The 17,868-nt window shown below is 44.5% G+C and overlaps 1 protein-coding gene across 1 annotated transcript in view; it reads right to left on the reverse strand.

Moving 5' to 3' along the window:
• Spon1 (spondin 1) overlaps positions 1-17,868 on the reverse strand; it is a 264,182-nt gene that overhangs the window by 99,796 nt on the left and 146,518 nt on the right. Inside the window, exon 6 of the mRNA XM_027942322.2 lies at positions 9,911-10,059. Coding sequence (XP_027798123.2) covers positions 9,911-10,059 — 149 coding nt within the window. The remainder of the gene's footprint in view (positions 1-9,910; positions 10,060-17,868) is intronic.

The raw sequence follows: 17,868 nt of genomic DNA on the forward strand, positions 1-17,868 counted from the left end.
AAGACCATGCAGCCTGGGTGGCATGGAGGAGGAGGAGCTTGATGGTGGCTGTCTAAGCTTGAGGGCGTCTAGTTTTAGCTCTCGGGGGAATTTTCTGCACTCTGTTCTGATAGTTCTCACGAGTTCTGATTTCTTGTGCCATGAAAGTTCTCTTGGATTTGAGTTAGTCGAGTAGGTTCCTGTGACCCACAATCAAGCCCTTTCCTTCCTTAGGCTGGAGGCTTTCCCACATTTCCACCCACTGCCTGGTCTTCTCTGCTGTGTGGAAAGTACTCTCACTGTAGTCTGCCCCCAGGCTGGTTCTGGAGGTGGCAGTGACCTAGTTCCTGTGAGCACCCTCCTCAGGCTCTTGCAAGGAAAGGGGAGAGCTCCGACCCAGGATGAGCTGGGAATGGGCTGAGTTCTACTTCAGCTCCTTTTAAGTTGGAGGTCATGTCCTTCTCCTTCAGTTGCTTTTGGTCAACTTTAGAACAGGATACTGTTGGGGCATACTGGGAGGTGATTTCATTGAACAGGGGTAGGAGGGACGGAGAGAGCCTGGGGATGTGGAAGGTCAGGAGAAGGACTATGGCCTCATCCTCTCGAACTGAGGAATGCCATGACGAACTTGAAGAATTAGAATCATTAGGTTTTCTGGCTCCTGCAGGGACTCTTAGGTTTTCAGACAAAGGCTTCAGTTCACTGAGTTCACTGATGGTGGGAAACAGAGTCAAAGGAACGAAAATATAGTAAAGATAGGTGACGTCTAGTGAGCACTTTCTACTGGTCAGGCTCTGCCCCACGCACTTGATACTGATCAGGTCACTTAATGCTCATAATAACTATTACAAGGTTGGCACTATGACCATCTCCATCTCATAGAAGAGGAAATCAAGGCAGAGGGGGTGAAGTAACTAGCTCAAAGTCACACAGTAAATAAGTGATGAAGTCAGGATTTGAACTCAGGAAACCTTGATTCAGAGCCAATGTTCTTAGTCATTGTACAGCATGACTTCTCAGAAGCATGGAAGATCATTGGAGCTTCATTATTATAAAAGCTGTGATGAGGCAGCATATTGGGATCCATAGAAAACACCAGAAATCAGGTGATGGTTTTAATTAGAGAAAAATGATTTAAAAGTCTAGAAAATAAAAAACCCAGAAAAATCCAAAAGTTTAATAGACATATATCTCCAATGCTTCAAAGGAGATGAGAAAACAAAAACTCTCAAACCCTTTTTTGCAGGTCCCAGAACCAAATAAGCTGTTTCAACTTTAAAGAGAAAGAACACCTACTTGATTATTGATTGTCCTGCCACAAGTGGTGAGATAATCCTGCTGGCTGGCTGAAGTAATCCACCCAAGCAGAGCTTCCTCAGGATGAATTGATCGATGCCTAGCTTAGGACCCGCCATTATCTGACTTCTTACAGCAAGGGAAGCCTTGGTATTCAGAGAAATGCGGAAGCTAAAGTGGTTTCTCTGGTGCATTTTTCATAAATGGGTGCTAAGCTCACGTTTTTATTCATGGCTCACCTGCCAATACATCAATTTAGATACTGATAGGTGCTGGAGATACCAGGTGGGTATCTGGAGGCGAGGCAGGGTGAACTCAAGCAAAGGAGTCTCCCTCCTGCTACAAACTCCTAGAAAGTCTGGACAAAAATAAAATAAGACAAAGCTCTAAAAACATACAACTGGGTTTAGAAAAATATCCCAAATGCCAGAAAGGGGAAGAAAAGTCTAAAGCAGAGGATCAGGAAGGAGCTGGTCAGTGGAGCACTGCATGGGCCCTGGACTGGTATATGACTTCAGGCACTAGGAGTGGAGGGTTGAAAGCATATATGGAAAGAAGGGGTGACTTGAACCTGGGACATGGGAAGGCACCAGGCGCAAAACTGGAAATTTTGAAGGGCCACCCTGATTATGAACAGGGGACAAGAAGAGCCTCCCTCTGTCACCTGGGACATGGCAAGGAAGCTCGCCCTCTGTCCAGGGCACTTTCACCAAATGGACCCACTGTCTCTCCCAGGTGTGAGTGTGTGAGTGCAGAGTCCCGGTGTATGCCCAATGTGCAGCGGGTGGCCCCAAACAGAGCCCACAAAGCTTAGGAGGAACCAGGAGAAGAAATAACAAGGTCACTCTGTGAAGGCGCCACTGTGTGAGCCACAGGGAAAAAAGAAGACCTTCTGAAACCAACCAACCAACCCAACATCAAGGGGAAGCTGCGTGGGGACAGAGCAGGTTCAATGAAGGGAAAAGAAGTCCCTCTGACGGGGACAAGAGAAAGAAAGGGACAACTGTGCATGTTATAATTATGGAAGAGACTGTGTGGCCACAATGGGGGATGGACAGCCTGAAGAGAAGCCTGGAGATTTGAAAAGGAGACTCCAGTGAGGACGACCAACAAGGAGCCTGCTTCTGAGGGCTGGAGGTCCCCTGGAGATAGGAGGGAACAAGCAGCCATGGGCCTGTCTTGGACAGGGATGGCACATGGAGCTGTGGGGTCCAGAGAGGCACCCGGCCCAGCCTCCCCAGATGACATCCACACACAGATGCAGATCCCACAGGCAGCCACGAGCCAAAAGGACCAGGAGGAAGGGTCTTCCCACCAAAGGGGCAGCAGGTGGTAGAGTCTGGGTGACTCAGAATGGCATAGCCAAGCACTGCCACCGTCCAATTGGGTCCCTGTTTCATCAGCTGATGAGAATATTTCACTAAAGATGAAGTTTCCCACTTGGAAATAGTTAGCTGCGCACCTGCCTCTCCCACCTGAGCTGTGACTTTCTTCAAAGTGAATGGTCCTTCATCCAACTGCCCACTCTTCTTTTGTGCCACTGTTGCCCTCACTCCCTCTTCTCTTGACACACTGGTCTTTGTTCTTTAAGAACAATAAGCTGTTGTTTCCTGGTTCAGGGCCTTTGCACAGGCTGCTGTCACCATCTAATGTGATTCCCCCACCACAAGGTTCTTTTGGGTCCAGGTGAATGGCCACTCTTCAGGGAGATCTTCTCTGACCACCTGACCTAAAACAGGCTCCTCCTCCTCCCCACCCTCTGCATGTTACCATCACTTCTGTTGGTCTCTTTTCACTTACCATAATTTCTAATCGACTAATATTATTTATGTTTATTTCTTTTTTAAAATAGTTGTTTTCCTCGTCTCTGTCAGAACGTAGGTTCATGAACAGAAGAGTTTTCTTTTTCTTTTTTCTCCCTCCCTCCCATCTTTTGTGAAGCCCTAAGAAAATTAGTGAGACCCTGTCTCAAGATAAAAAGTTAAAAATGGCTGGGAATAGGGCTCAGGGGTTATGTGCCCCATAGGTTCAATCCCCAGTACCAAAACCAGGATCTTGCTAAGTTACCTAGGCTGGCCCGGACCTCCTGGGCTCCTGCCTCAGCCTCTAGGTCACTGGGATGCACCCAGAGGGCATGCATCACTGCTCCTGGCCGAGTCTTCTCCATCACTGCGGCCTCTCCGGCTCCTACAGTACGGTCATCCCATGGAGGAGTTAGTGCATTCAACTATTTATAACTCCCTGAATGAAAAAGTTCTACACACAAGAAACATGCCCAGCTCAGGAGAGCCAGTGCTGGGAAGGGCAGCTCTCACAGTCTGGGGAGGGAGAGACTTCCAACCAGGACAGGTAAATGTGATGTTGGCTGTGACAGAGGAAGTTCAGGGTGCTGTGGGAGCCCCTGGCAAAGGACCTGTTTAACGTAAGACTCAGGCAGAAGCAAGTCCTGAGGAATGAATAGGAGTCCGCCAGGGGAAGGGACACTTGTTGGGAGCGGCAAACGAATCACTGCTTTGAACTCTGTAGCCTTGGACAGTGAGACTGCCCCTTGTGGGAATCTTTCTATGCGAAGGTACCAAAAGATACACCCATTTGCAGGTAGCCACCGCTGTTGGGGCAGATTCCATACTTGGTGTGGAATCTATGGGTTCCATAACTTTGAATTCAGATGCCTGCTACCCTGGGGTGAAAGAAATATGGGGGGGGCTCAATAGCCTTGAGGTGCCAGCTTCCAGAGCTGGAGAAGATACCGTAAGCAAGTAGGTGAGCTCCAATTAGCCTGTCCCTGCTTGACTTCGCTTCTTGTTTACCTTGAAGAGGTTTTTCTCACAATAAATCTTTTTGCTATATATATATATTTTGCCTGTAAAATAAACCAGATGGACCCTCACTCTTTGTTAGAAATCAGAACCCACCAGGGCTGATTCACCCACTAATGAACCCAGATGAACCCTCACTCTTTGTTAGAGATCAGAACCCACCAGGGCTGATTCACCCACCAATGCCCCACTATTATATGTTAATTGAGTCCTTGTCTTTCTTTCTTATATTTCTTATTTCTACTCCCCTCATCATCCAGAGTTCGGGGAAACTGAGTAAACGTCATGCAGATCATAACATAAACTGGAAGATGTTCCCAGCTGAGAGGACACCCAGATGCAAAAGAGTAAGGCTTTGGGGGGAGACTGAAAGACGTTTTGCCTGTACAAAGCTTGGAGCTGTAGCAAGAAATAAGATTGGAGAGAAAGACAAGCCAGATCATGGAGCATTTTCAAGCTATAAGAGCTGGATTTTATCTTACTGTCAAAGAGGAGCCTTCTCTTTTTCTTTTTCTTTCTTTCTTCTGTCTTAAGTGCTGCACTAAGGATTGCACCGAGGGCCTCACACAGGCTAGGCAAGCACTCTACCCCTGAGCTACACTGCAGCCCTGTTTTAAAATTTTATTTCACACCAGGGTCTCTCTAAGTTGCCCAGCTGGCCTCTAATTTGTGCTCCTCCTGCTTTAGCCCCAGTAATCCAGTAGCTAGGATCACAGCCAGCGCCACTGCACCCAAAGCCTTTACTTCTTAATGTGGGGCATGGCATGATTTGTGTTTTATAAAGAAGGGTCTGGACACCGAGGTTAATGGGAAGAGGACTGGATGCAGGGACACCAGGGAGGCTAGAGCAGCAATTTAGGCAACATGAGAGAGTACTTAGATGGGGCGGGGGGCATTGGGGGGTGATCCTGAATCAACCTGGTTGAAGTCAAAGGAGAAGCAGAAGTTGGGGCATGGAAGGATCTAGGGTGGTGCCTGGGTTTCTAGTGTGCATAACTGGTGGATAGGGCTCTGTCTTGGGCCAGTATCCAGCTGAGGGCAAATACCTGGTGAATATGCCAAAAACACGTGCCTGTTGAAGTACAGAAGGCCTTAGCGGGAAGAAGGATTTTCTTAGCATGAGGATATGTCTGCTCACTTCCTCCTTCCCTTCATTTCCTGTGGCTTTGCCTGCCTTGGATTACCCAACCATCTGTGTCCTGCCGGACTAGCCACAGCTCAGTATTTCTTTTTAAAAAATGCTTTATTTTTGATTAACATGTATGAGTTGAATATATTGATAGGATTCTGTGTAATATTTTGAAACATGTATACAGTGTGTACTAATCAAATTCAGCCTCCCTCAGCTCTCCTCCCCTTCTCAACCTCTAGCAATCACTCGTCTACATCCAGGTCTACTTTTTTTGGCTTCCATTTATGATAGACTACTCAGTATTTGCCTCCTGTGTCTGGTTGCCTTCACTCTCAGTCCCATCCAGACTCCTGTTTCTGACCCTGTACAAAAATCAACTAAAAATGGAGCCAACCCAGATGCCCATCAGCAGATGAATGGATAAAGAAAATGTGGTGCATATTCACCATGGAGTATCATTCAGCCACAAAGAAGTAAGATTTTATGACATTTGCAGGTAAGTAGAAGAATCTGGAAACCATCATGCTAAGTGAAATAGGCTAATCCTACCCCAAACCAAAGGTTGAATGTTTTCTCTGAGATGCGTAAACTAACCCACAACAAGCAGAAGGGAGATTAGAAGTTCAGTGGAGTAGACAAAGGGGAATGAAGGGAAGGGAGGGAGGTGGAAAAAGGAAAGACAGTGTAATGAATCTGACATAATTTTCCTGTGCATACAAATGAACACACCACAGTGATTCCCACCATCTTGTACATCACAAGAAATTAATTAAAAAAATAACTGTGTGTAAATGGTAGAAAGATCGATAGACGGAAGGGCCCTGCAGGGGGTGGGGACAGGGAAGGGGAAGGAGAGGTACTGGGGACTGAATTAGAATAAGATATATTCCTGCTTGGATAATATATCAAAATGGATTCTACTGTCATATATCTCTAAAAGGAACTAATCAAAAATGTGTTAAAAAACACAATGTAAGACCTGAAACTATGAAACTAGTACAAGATAACACAGAGGAAACACTTTGAGGCATTGGGATCAGCAATATTTTTGGGGATCTGATCACAAAAGGAAATAAAGTGAAAAAAAAAATAGACAAATGGGATTACAGCAAATGCAACAGCTTCTCCACTGCTAAGGGAACCATCAAGAGTGTGAGGAGACAACCTACGGAAAAATGGGAGGGAACACCAGCCATTCATCTCGCAATGAATTAGCATCCAGAATACATAAGAAACTCAAAAAAGCAAATCATCCAATTAAAATGGAGGCAAATGGTCAGAATAGAAAAAACACAAATGGCCAATAACCCAGCTCAGTATATCCAATTCCCAGGCCCCAGTGGCTATACCGGGAGGCATTACCTCTATTTCCCTAAGAATGGGTGCATGTTCTGCCCCTCCCCCACCCTCTCCAGCCACCCTCTCCAGCCACAGCACCATTACTGCCAAGAATTGCTATAGTTTTTCATCAATTTTCTTGGCATTTTGCAGTTGTATTAACATTAAGATTTATACTCAATAGTATCATAATTTTCTACTACTAATAGGATTAGTATTTTTATTCATTTGCTTTTGAAAGCCATTAGCATAAAATTTACCTCCAACAATCCCTATTGTGATTTTTAATGCCCTTGAAACTTGCCATGAGTGATAAGTCTATAATAAAAGAAATGCTGGTAAACATATAAAAGTCCTTTGTGGGAAAAGAGGGCTTTTTATTTTCATCATAGTTGGACTCCAGTTCTTTGATAGAAACATTGGTAGGCTATAAAGTATTAAGTGCTGAGAACACTGTTAGTTTGTAGATGTTTTCAAACAAGTCCCCTGGTATCTCGAGGACACTTTTATATTCTAGGAGGATTCATATTCGTGCTTCCTTTCATGTTGTTTCTTGCCTGACTTAGACAAAAGTACAAGTCATGTGTTTGTTGGGAACAATATTCAGGGCCATGAATTGTATAGAAGTGAAGGGACCCTGAAATTACTCTGCCCAGCTGACTTTTCAAGGAGCTCGGAACTTGACGTGCTGCTAGCAGAGGTCCCATCCAGAGGCTGGTGAGAGGAGTTCCTCTGGAGGGCAGCGGAGTGGGCAGGGAAGGTGCACAGGCAGGGCTGGCTTTGTGGGTGTTATGACCTGTGCAGTCTCCCTGGGCCCCATGCTTTGAAATTTGCAGCATCACCATTTTGAAATTCTTAAGTTTGAATAAGGAACCCCGTGTCTGCACTGAGCCCCACAAATTATATTTTTCGTATTGTGCATAGGCTTTGGAGATGGACAGACTTGGGCATGGGTTCTGGTATTTTCTGCAATTAAACAGGCCTTGGTTTCCTGATCTGTAGAACTGGGATAATAATATTGTCCTGTCAGACTGGATGTACAGGGAGCTAACAATAGATGTCCAGTACCCTCCACAGTAGTGATAGACACTGGCACATGCTGCTCCTTCCCATGGGTTGACTCCACAATTAAACTTACCATTATATGACTTTGTGTCAGGGATGATAGCCCGCTGGGATAGGCAGACTCTGCCTGAGTGCTGTACAGGCCAGCCCCAGGCATGCTGGTGAGAATCACCCCAAGCAAAGAACACTCTCCTAAGGCTAGGGTCCCATCCCAGAGTTTCCAACCTTTTTATACTTGTGACATAGGACAGTGTTCATCAGTGCAATGGAATCCTAGGTTTGTATGAATCCCACATGCTTCTCTTCTCTCCAGAAACTCCCAAGACAGCCAATAAGTGAGACTGACATTATTATGAAGATGCCCTTGACCTTGATCTAATTTATTTGTTAACTTTAGTATTTCTTTTTGTTTATTAGTTGCTCATGACAATACAAAGATCTTGACATATCATACATTTGATTTTTTTCCACATGTACAGGTTGCAGGATCATACTGGTTATATGGCCACGTATATACATAGAGCAAAACTAGTGTCTATTGTATTCTGCTGCCCTTCCTATCCCCCCTCCCCTCCCCTCCCCTCCTATCACCTCTCTCTACCCAATCTACTGTGACACATTTCTCTCTCTTTTTTTTCTTCCCCCTCACATCATCATACATGTATTTTGTATAACGATGAGGGTCTCCTTCGTCTTCCGTGCAATTCCCCTTCTCTCTCCCATTCCCTCCTACCTCTCTTCCCTATTTAGTGGTAATCTTCTTCTCATGCTCTTCCTCCCTACTCTATTTTGAGTCACCCCCCCTTAATGTTAGTATTTCAACTATTATTTGTAACAAATGGTTTTCAATACCCCACATCACAGAGTTGGACAAGTCTATTGGTCATAGTTCCAAGCTTGAGAACCAGGAACGTGGACTCTCCATATCCCAGAAAGAGAGTCTCACCCATGACAGGCCAGACAGACTAGCATCAATATGGACCCCTTGTGACTCTGCCTGGAGTGGCATCTCTTGTTAGGCACGGCAGCCTGAGTCACAGAACCTCAGAGTAGGTAGATGGCCAAACTTTTGATGAATAGCGTGCAGTCTTAAAACATCTGGTCAAACATTTTTCCCCCCCAAGAAAAAAGACTTAAAATCAAATTAATAAGGAACACATTCTTGGGCATTTTTCAACTTTGGTCCAGAAGGATTTCTTTGGCGATTATAGTGGGAGTCAGAGTGACCTTTGCTACATTCATTTTAGTAAGGTTTGTGGAGAGCTTGGAGTCATGACAGGGGCTTCCAGGGGAAGGTCTCAGCTGTCCCCATGCCCTGGCACCACTAAGGCCTCTGAGCACCTGCATATCTTGTCATGGGGCATCCATGTGTGAGGGGCCTCCTGCATGTTTTCAGGAGACGTCAGACAGGAGCACAGGGAGGGCGATGGCCTCTCAGTAACCATGCTGTGAGATGACCACTTCCAAAGCATGGTTTGCTCCTTCTCTCTTTCCTCCAGAACTCCTGGTGGGCAGTGAGATGGGGCTGCTCCCAGAGCTCTGTCAGGCTGGAGGGGCTTTGGTGGGCAGCCATAGCTGGAGCTAGGCTGTTGCCTCTCCACAGTACACAGCTGTTGACAAACTGCTCACCTCTTCCAAGAGTCTCACCTCACCCTCTCTCTCTCGTGTCAGACACATTGGCTCTTGATGAGGAACAATGGCATTTTCAGCCAAACAAGTTGGCAAGATGGACCTTTCCTCCTTTAGCTCTAGGTGGGATGATTGGGGGCTAGCTCCTGCAGCAGTTCCTGGGCCCATGTCACAGGGCACACAGAGAAGGCTTCAGCACACTGTGATCATGACTGATGACCAGCTAACTTATCAAATAAATACCTCAAGTCACAGTTGCAAAAAGCATGTGCCAATACACCACGGTTTATTTTCAGAAGTGACAATTTGGCTTAGACAGCTTGAGCATCATTTCCATCCCCTAAGGATCATAGTAAAAAAAAACTGTAAATCACTGCTTTGACTCTCAGGAGACCAGAGACATGGTATCCCAATAATGGCCACAGCGGCAGCATGGAGCACAGGCTGAGGAACACAGAATGAAGTCAGGAAAAACCCGAGACAATAACATGGGCACTTGTCACCTATCTTCCCCTTAACACAGAACCCCAAACTCATTTCATAGGTTTTCTTCTAGCCCATTGTACTGCAGATTTTCAGGACCTGGATGAGAAACCTAAGGGATGCTTTACTGCATTCCTGGATTTTGGTTAGTCTATGATTCTGTTCTTACCTGTTGTCGAATTTCTTCCTCCATCTTCACGGGAGAGCCCAGCTCTGCAACTTGTTTGACACCTTCGCTGGCGTAGCCTCCATACTCCCACAGCACGTAATTCTTGGAGTGGGATCCACCAATGATCGCAGACCAGTGATTGGCTCGACCTGGGAAAGTCAGTTGGGATGCAGAGATATCAGTGTGGCTGTGCCTGAAACAGGAGACCCTCAAATGATGGGGAGAAGAGATAACTGAACAGTAAGTCAAGGGGCACAGAGGAGGCACCTATTCTGTGTTAGGCTCACTGCTGTTCAGTGATGTGCACAGTCCCTATGAACAAGCAAGTCTGGGGAATGTGCAGACAGGCTAATAGCAGGTGTCCGCACAAGACAGAGAGGTAGCCCAGGGATGCCCTCTGTCTGGGAGGGCCTCCGTTAAGAGAATTTTAAAGGCTGATCAGATTTGTAAGGCAGATTGGAGAGGAAAGGCTATTTCTGGCAGACTCAGAAACACTAAATAACATGGTGTGTTTGGAGAGTCATCAGTAATTCAGCATTGCTGTGTCACAAGCTGTCAAGGGGACAGTTGGGAGAAGATGCCAGGGAGGTAGTAAGGAGCCTGCTCAGGAATGGCCTTGCTCTAAATGCTTCAGAAATTTGGGTGTCATTTGAAAGGATCTGAAAACCACTGAAGGGCTGTGAGCAGGGGAGGGACATGATTGCATTTGAATTTTAGATAAATCATCCAGGCAGCAGCTTGGAGGATGCATTGGAGGGAGCAAAACTGAAGTGGAGAGATGGGGAGGTGAGCAAGAGCAAAAGCTAAGGGGTGTGTGGAAACAGCCTGCAGCAATTCTCAGGACTGAGTGTGGCAGTCTTCATCTGGCTTTTGCATGCACTGCAGTATGAGGGGCAAGCAGGCTAGCCATATCCAAAGGATAGAACAGACAGGATGTGTGGAAGTGACTGGTCCACAGTGGTCTGGTGATGCTCATGTGAGGTGGTTGTTGTAGCAGGATGGCAGGAGGGAATTAATGCTCAACATAAGAGCATGAGGAGACAGAACTTGAGGATTTTATCCAAGTTTGCAAGGAAGAAAGAGCTGATAGTCAACATCAGCACCATATTGGACTTGTTTTTCCATGCAATAAATATGGATGCATCTATATTTATCATTGACTAAGTCACATATAGTTCATCACAGGATTGGCTCAGTTCTCAGGCATTCTTTGGTTGGTTTTACAAAGTCTTAAGCTAAAGAAATTTTTGGCACACTGAAGGAAAAAAATTTGAATTAGGTGAAACAACTGATGTTTTTGTTTTACCACACTGACACCCAGAATGGGCAGATCTCTTCATTCCACCCTGCCCATCCCATCTACAAAAATGATTCTTAACAGGTCTTGTTTATATAGCTGCCATTGCTATCCCCAGGGCCTTCTGCTTCAGGGGCACTGGTGGGACTGAAAATTGGTGCAACCACTCTGGAATGCAATATGGAGATTCTTCAGAAAACTTGAAATGGAACCACCATTAGACTCAGTTATCCCACTCTTTGGGATATACCCAAAGGACTTAAAATTAGCATACTACAGTCATATTAATGTTTATAACAGCTCAATTCACAATAGCTAAGCTATGAAACCAACCTAGTTGCCCTTCAACATAGGAGTGGACAAAGAAATTGTGGTACCTATACACAATGGAATATTACTCAGCCATAAAAAGAATGACTTATGACTTTTGCTGGTAAATGGATGGAGCTGGAGACTATCATGAAATAAGTGAAATAAGACCCCTCCCCCTGTAAAAAAAAAAACCCAAACAAGAAACCAAAAGACTGAATGTTCTCTCTCACATGCAGATGCTAACACACAATAAGGGGGCAGGAGGGAAGAAAGGAAGTTCATTGGATTAGACAAAGGGAACTGAAGGGGAGGGAGAGGGATGGGAATAGGAAAGACAGAATGAATGTACATAACTTTCCTATGTTCATATATGAATATACAACCAGTGAAACTCCACATCATGTTCAACCACCAGAATGGATCCTAATTAGAATAAGTTGAACTTCATGAGTGTATAATATGTCAAAATACATTCTACTGTCATGTATACCTACAAAGAATAACAAAACCAAAAAAGAACATGGGCATAAAGCCAGGCTGCACCCTTCTGGCCCACTGAGGACAACGGAGCCCAACCCCAAGCAGATGACATCACCTTTGTGGGTCTGCCCAATTGCTCATCATTTCACATCAGAGAAATACAAACTTCATATTTATCCCACATATACCTAAAGAACACAGGTGGAGATGCTGCCAGCTACTTTTCTAATTCATTTCCTCGGTCGAAAGAATGTCCCAAACTGTCATCTAAGCTAACAGCAAGCTTATGTAGAAACAAGGGCTGGTACCTATTTTGACCTTTGGCGCATGATTTGAACACAGGGAGACCAGATTCATCATCTTTTGCATCCCCTGTGCTATACACAAAAATATCCCTTATTCTAGGCCTGTCCTACCTGTAATTCTGCACCTCAGTGATTTGGCACATGCTGTTCCTCTGTGCTCACCTCTCACTTGGCTTGGCCAACACTTATTCCTCCTTCATGAATTACTTGGAAGCCTCCCAAGACCACCTCAGGCATATGTGAGTTCTTCTCCCCTGTCTCTCCATCCACAGATCCTATTTTCTATTACTGGTATATGCTGTTGTCCCCCTAGACTTAAGCTCTCTGAGGGCGTCCGTCTTCAGCACTGGGCCTGAGGCATTGGGGGTGCTCCGTATGTTTCCAGAAGCAGCTCATCCAGGCAATCCAATGGGAAGGTGGCAGTACGTGTGCTCCAAGGATCAGGGAGCAGACTTGCAGAGATTTGATTCAATGTGATGAAGTTTAAGTCTCCGTGCAGCAGAGAAACTGACCACTGCTAAGTTAAAGGGCTCAGCTATCTTGTGTGTTATTAAAACAAACCATGAGCAATAAGGAAAAGACATTGGTCTGAGTGCCAACATACAGGGTTCGAGTCCTAGCATTGCCACTTATTGGCTGTGTAAGTTTGGTCAGATTCCATTATTTTATTTCTCTGGGTCTCAGCTCTCTCTTTTATAATTCAGGAATGATAATGCCTACCTTATTGACCTATTATGATAAATATGTTATTAATGATGTTATTTAAAAATGAGATCATGTAGGTGGAATCACTACTGGCCCAGAATAGAGAATTCAGTAATTCAGTAATTATGTTTTCCTTCTTTCATGGTTGTTAGGGAGGCTTCAAAAATAAATGAAACCTGAAACCTGTCCTTAATTCAGAATAAGAGATAAGAAATTATGCATAATATGGAATGTGATAAGCAGGACAATGGGAATAACCACATCATGGGATCAGAGGAAGGGCCCAGATGGGTCTTTCTGATTTATTCATTCAACTTCCATTAACTGTGTGCCAAGCACAGTGGCAGGCCATGGGCACTGACAAAAATAGGATATGGCAGTTGCCCTGAAGGGACTCTCAGATTGGGCGTGGGGGAAACAGATGGATAGCAGATTAATTACAATCTAGCTTGTCAGGGTTATTACAGAACAAGAATGCAGGCTACAGGAATGAAGCAGCTAATTCCTAATGCCCTAAATCCAAGGAATCAAAGTCCAAGGAATTGAGTACAGAGAAGCAGGTATCTCCAGACCAGCGTCTATCTTTATGGTTCTTACTCTATTTTGGGGGGGGGGGTGCAGGGGTTTACCAGAGATTGAACTCAGGGACACTTGATTACTGAGTCACATCCTCAGCCCTTTCTCATTTTTTGAGACAGGGTCTCGATACATCTCTTAGGGCCTAAGTTGCTGAAGCTGGCTTTGAACTTATGATCTTCCTACCTCAGCCTCCCAAGTTGCTGGGATTATAGATGTGCGCCATGACACCTGGCATGATTCTTACTCTTGAATAAAATTTCATTGTACCAGTTCAACCTCTAGAGAAAGATGGGTGGGACAGGAATGGCAGGAATTCTATTAACAGCTCAGATAAGAAGACCCAAAGCCTCACAGGACTGTGCTTTCCTGTGTGATCCTCATGACAATACAATACAGTTGTTAGTTTCCTACAATGATTTTGCAACATGACACATTCATTCAAATTTCAACACGTTTAATGACATTGTCCAAATAACAGGAATGTGCAATGTACTCAATGACAGGAAGAGACAAGAATACATCCTCCCTGGAGAGGACAAGGTACCCATGGAGAAAAAATTTGCAACATTAGAATGGGCATAGATGCCAGGTGAGTGGCAGTCACACAGGTGCACAGTTGTACAGGAAAGAAAGGCATGGAGACCCAGTGCTGGAAGACTTGTCTGTAGGCCTCCAACTGTGATCATGCATCAGTCATTTAATCTCTTAGAGCCTCAGTTTTATATATATATATATATATAATTGAATCCAGGACCTAACATGTGCTAGGAAAGGACACTACTCCTGAGCTACACCCCCAGCCTTTCCACCCCTTTTAAAAATAGGGATAATAGTTACAAGCCTGGACTGTCTCCCAGAGTTGTGCAAATTAATTGGGCTAGTTTTGGAAAGAACTGTGAAATCTGTAAAAACACTGTAAAACAAAGTTCTCAGTATGATTTCAAACATAGAACACTATGGGAATCTACAAGAATCCAAAAGAAGATAGGTGAGCAAGAACACTTTCCCACAGGAAGGAGGGCTCCCAGAGATTCAGAGAAATAGAAGGAAGCAAGGACAGGGCCAGGGAGAAAGATGGGCGGGACAGGAGCAGCAGGAATCCTATTAACAGCTCAGATAAGAAGACCCACAGCCTCATAGGACTGTGCTTCCCTGTGTGATCCTCATGACAACCTTATCTTCATGTTCTGGATGAGGGAACTGAGGCCCAGAGAGTTAAAGGAACATATCCAAACTCACAGAATTGGGAAGGAGCACAGCTGGGTTTCAAACCTAGGTCTCTCTGATTCCAGAACACTCACACTTTTCCCTTTACCTCTCTAGGAAAGCAGGAAATGAAAGAGACATTTGGTGGACCAGAGTTAGACCACAAAGAGATTAGATGACATAGAAGGTCAGGACCAGTTGTGGAGACAGCTGAGTGCCCATCATGGCCCTTGGCATTAGGGAAGGGGCAAACAGGATAGAAGATTCCTTCTGGTAAGAATGATATAACAATGGCTAACATGTATTGGAACTTTACTGTGTGCCAGATGCTGTGCCAAGGATGTGATTTGTATTTTTTGTGTATTTTTTGTAGACACAAAAGGAAATCTCTTTTGATATTGATGTTATCGTCATTCTTTTTTTTTTTTTTTTTACATGAGCAAACTTGGACTTGGGGAGGTTAAGTAAGTTAATCCAATATCACAGAAGTTGTTAAGTGAAGATGCTGGTATCTGTGGGATGTAGGAAGCAGAGAGAGAGAGAGAGAGAGAGAGAGAGAGAGAGAAGAAAGGGTTCCTGGGACAAGATACAGTTCCCAAGAACTCAGTCCTGTCAACTATATCACATCCATTACAATTTCCACCACCTCCCCATAATCTACTCAATTATGAACCCTTCAACGGATTCATGAAGTCAGAGCCTTCAGGATCCAGTCATGTTGTAAAAAACTTTCCTTTGAACATTGCTATATTGGGGACCAAGCTTTTAACACATGAGCCTTTGGAGAACATTCCAGATCTAAACCAGAGCAGGCAGAGAAGCAGATTGGCACCAACCCCTTTGTCTCTTAGGGAAGGACACAGCTCTTTGACTTAGCATGCCCCTCACTGCTTCTAGAGGCCTCTACATTTCTGGGTCTAGGTGTTAACTCTCTCTAGCTTGGATAAGCTTACATGGGACAGAGGCAATGGGAATCTGGGAGGACGAAATGATGAGACATGCAAGTTGGAGATGCTGACGTTCAACCAGGCACATTTATCTAAAAAGTGACTCCATGGAAATACCATAAATATATGTATAGTAATGTCTTTCCTGACATTTTTTTTTCTATTGTCATCACTGGGGCTAAATGACCATTGTTCACAAAGTTGCCTAAAATGCCATCACTCTTCAAAGAAGAACCATGTCTGCCTCGCATCTTGTGTTGGAAGAGGGATGTTGCACAGTAGGCAGATTCTGTGAGATGTGCCGTTCATGTGGCAGGTGTGATGGTTAATTTGAAGTGTCAACTTGATGGGCGTGAGGGATTCAGGCATTGGTCAAACATTATTCAGGAGATTTTGTGAGGACGTTTTGGATAGAGCTAACATTTGAATCAGTAGGTGGAATAAAACAGATTTCTTTGTCTGAGTGGGCGGGCCCCACCTGGTCAGTTGAAGACCTGAATAGAACACTAAGAGTGACTTTCCCAAGTACAAGGGAGTTCCTGCTGCCTGATGGCCTTCAGGCTGGGACATCATTTCTCCCCCTGCTTTTGGACTCAAGTGGAGATACTGGCTCTTCCTGAGTCTTGAGCCTTTTGGTCTTCAGGTGAGAAATACATGATCTATTCTACTGGTTCTCAGGCCTTCAGACTTAGACTGAAACCACACAACTGGCTCTCCAGTTGCCAGCTTGCTAACTGCCTATTGCAAACTTATCAGTCTTTGTAATTGGTTGAGCTGATTCCTAATAATAAATATCTTTGTATATGTGCAAACACATCCTATTGGTTCTGCTTCCATAAAGAACCCTGACTGATATAGCAGGTGTTCAGTGACTGCCCAGATTTCATGGCCAGTGACAGCAATCCCCTGCCAACCTTAGTCCTGAAATAGCTTCCCATTCATTTCCTTGATATCCATTCATAGTGCTCCATGGGAGAATGTCCTGCAGCCTTACTGACTGGGTTGCTGCAGCCTCCTATTCTACTGATTCATTCAGTGAACATTTACTGGTATAATACTCTGCTAACAACACATCATCAAGCTACAGCTGCCTGTTTTCATTCCAATGAAGTTTTGAATTTTACAGATTATCTATGTATTGTTTATGGCTGCTTTCATGGTAGAGTGACCAAGTTGAGTAGTTACCACAGAAGATGTCTGGTCTGAAAACTCTAAAATATTTATTATGTGACCCATTGTATAAAATGTCTGCCAAAATCTCTGCCAGGCTGTGGCAACTCCAAAATCCTGTCTTTGAGAAGTTATCTAGAGGATGAGTTGAAGGACGTAAAGGACAGGTCATAACAGGTATTACAACACAGTTTGTGTGTGTGTTTGTGTTTGTGTGTGTGTATGACACAACATTGATAAACGCAAATGGAATATTAAAGCACAAAGAAGGGGACATTTATCTATGATAGTAACAGAGGAGATACCATCTCCTGGAGGAGATGACAGCTGAGTTAAATTCTGAAGGATAAGTATAAGTTAGCAAGACAGATAGGGAATTGAGCAAAGGCAATTTTGTTTTTCAGAAGGATAGGTAGGTGCAAAATCAGGGGCATTAGAAAAAGAAGAGGTACAATGTGAACTATGAGTAGTAGGTCATGGGTGTGTGTGTGTGTGTGTGTGTGTGTGTGTGTTTATAAAGGATAAATGAGGACTAGTGAGATCAGTAAGCCAGGTGGAACAGGAAGGTGTATGACTATCTTAATAGAAACTTCTTATTTCATCCTGAAGGCCATGTGAAGTAGAGAATAAGATAATGTTATTTAGAGACAATCCTCACATCTACAGATGTTCACTTCACGTCTGCTTCTGACTCTGATGAAGTAAATGGCGCTGGGTTTACTCCTGTAGACAGAAGTAACTGTGAAACTGAGAAACACATGCGAAGTTTTCAGATGTCAGAAAACAGACAGCAAAGGACTATGACCCCTGGACTTCTGCCAGGACACTTTCTGGTTTGTAGTGCAGGACGGTAGAGCAGAGCAGAGAACAGAAGAGAACGGGCAACTGGCTGAGCTGAGGAGGTAAGGGTGGGCATTTGGTGATGCTGAAGCAGGTAGGATTTATGGGTTAGAGTAC

This window comes from Marmota flaviventris, chromosome 9 (genome assembly GCF_047511675.1).
Source record: "Marmota flaviventris isolate mMarFla1 chromosome 9, mMarFla1.hap1, whole genome shotgun sequence".
Classification (NCBI taxonomy): domain Eukaryota; kingdom Metazoa; phylum Chordata; class Mammalia; order Rodentia; family Sciuridae; genus Marmota; species Marmota flaviventris.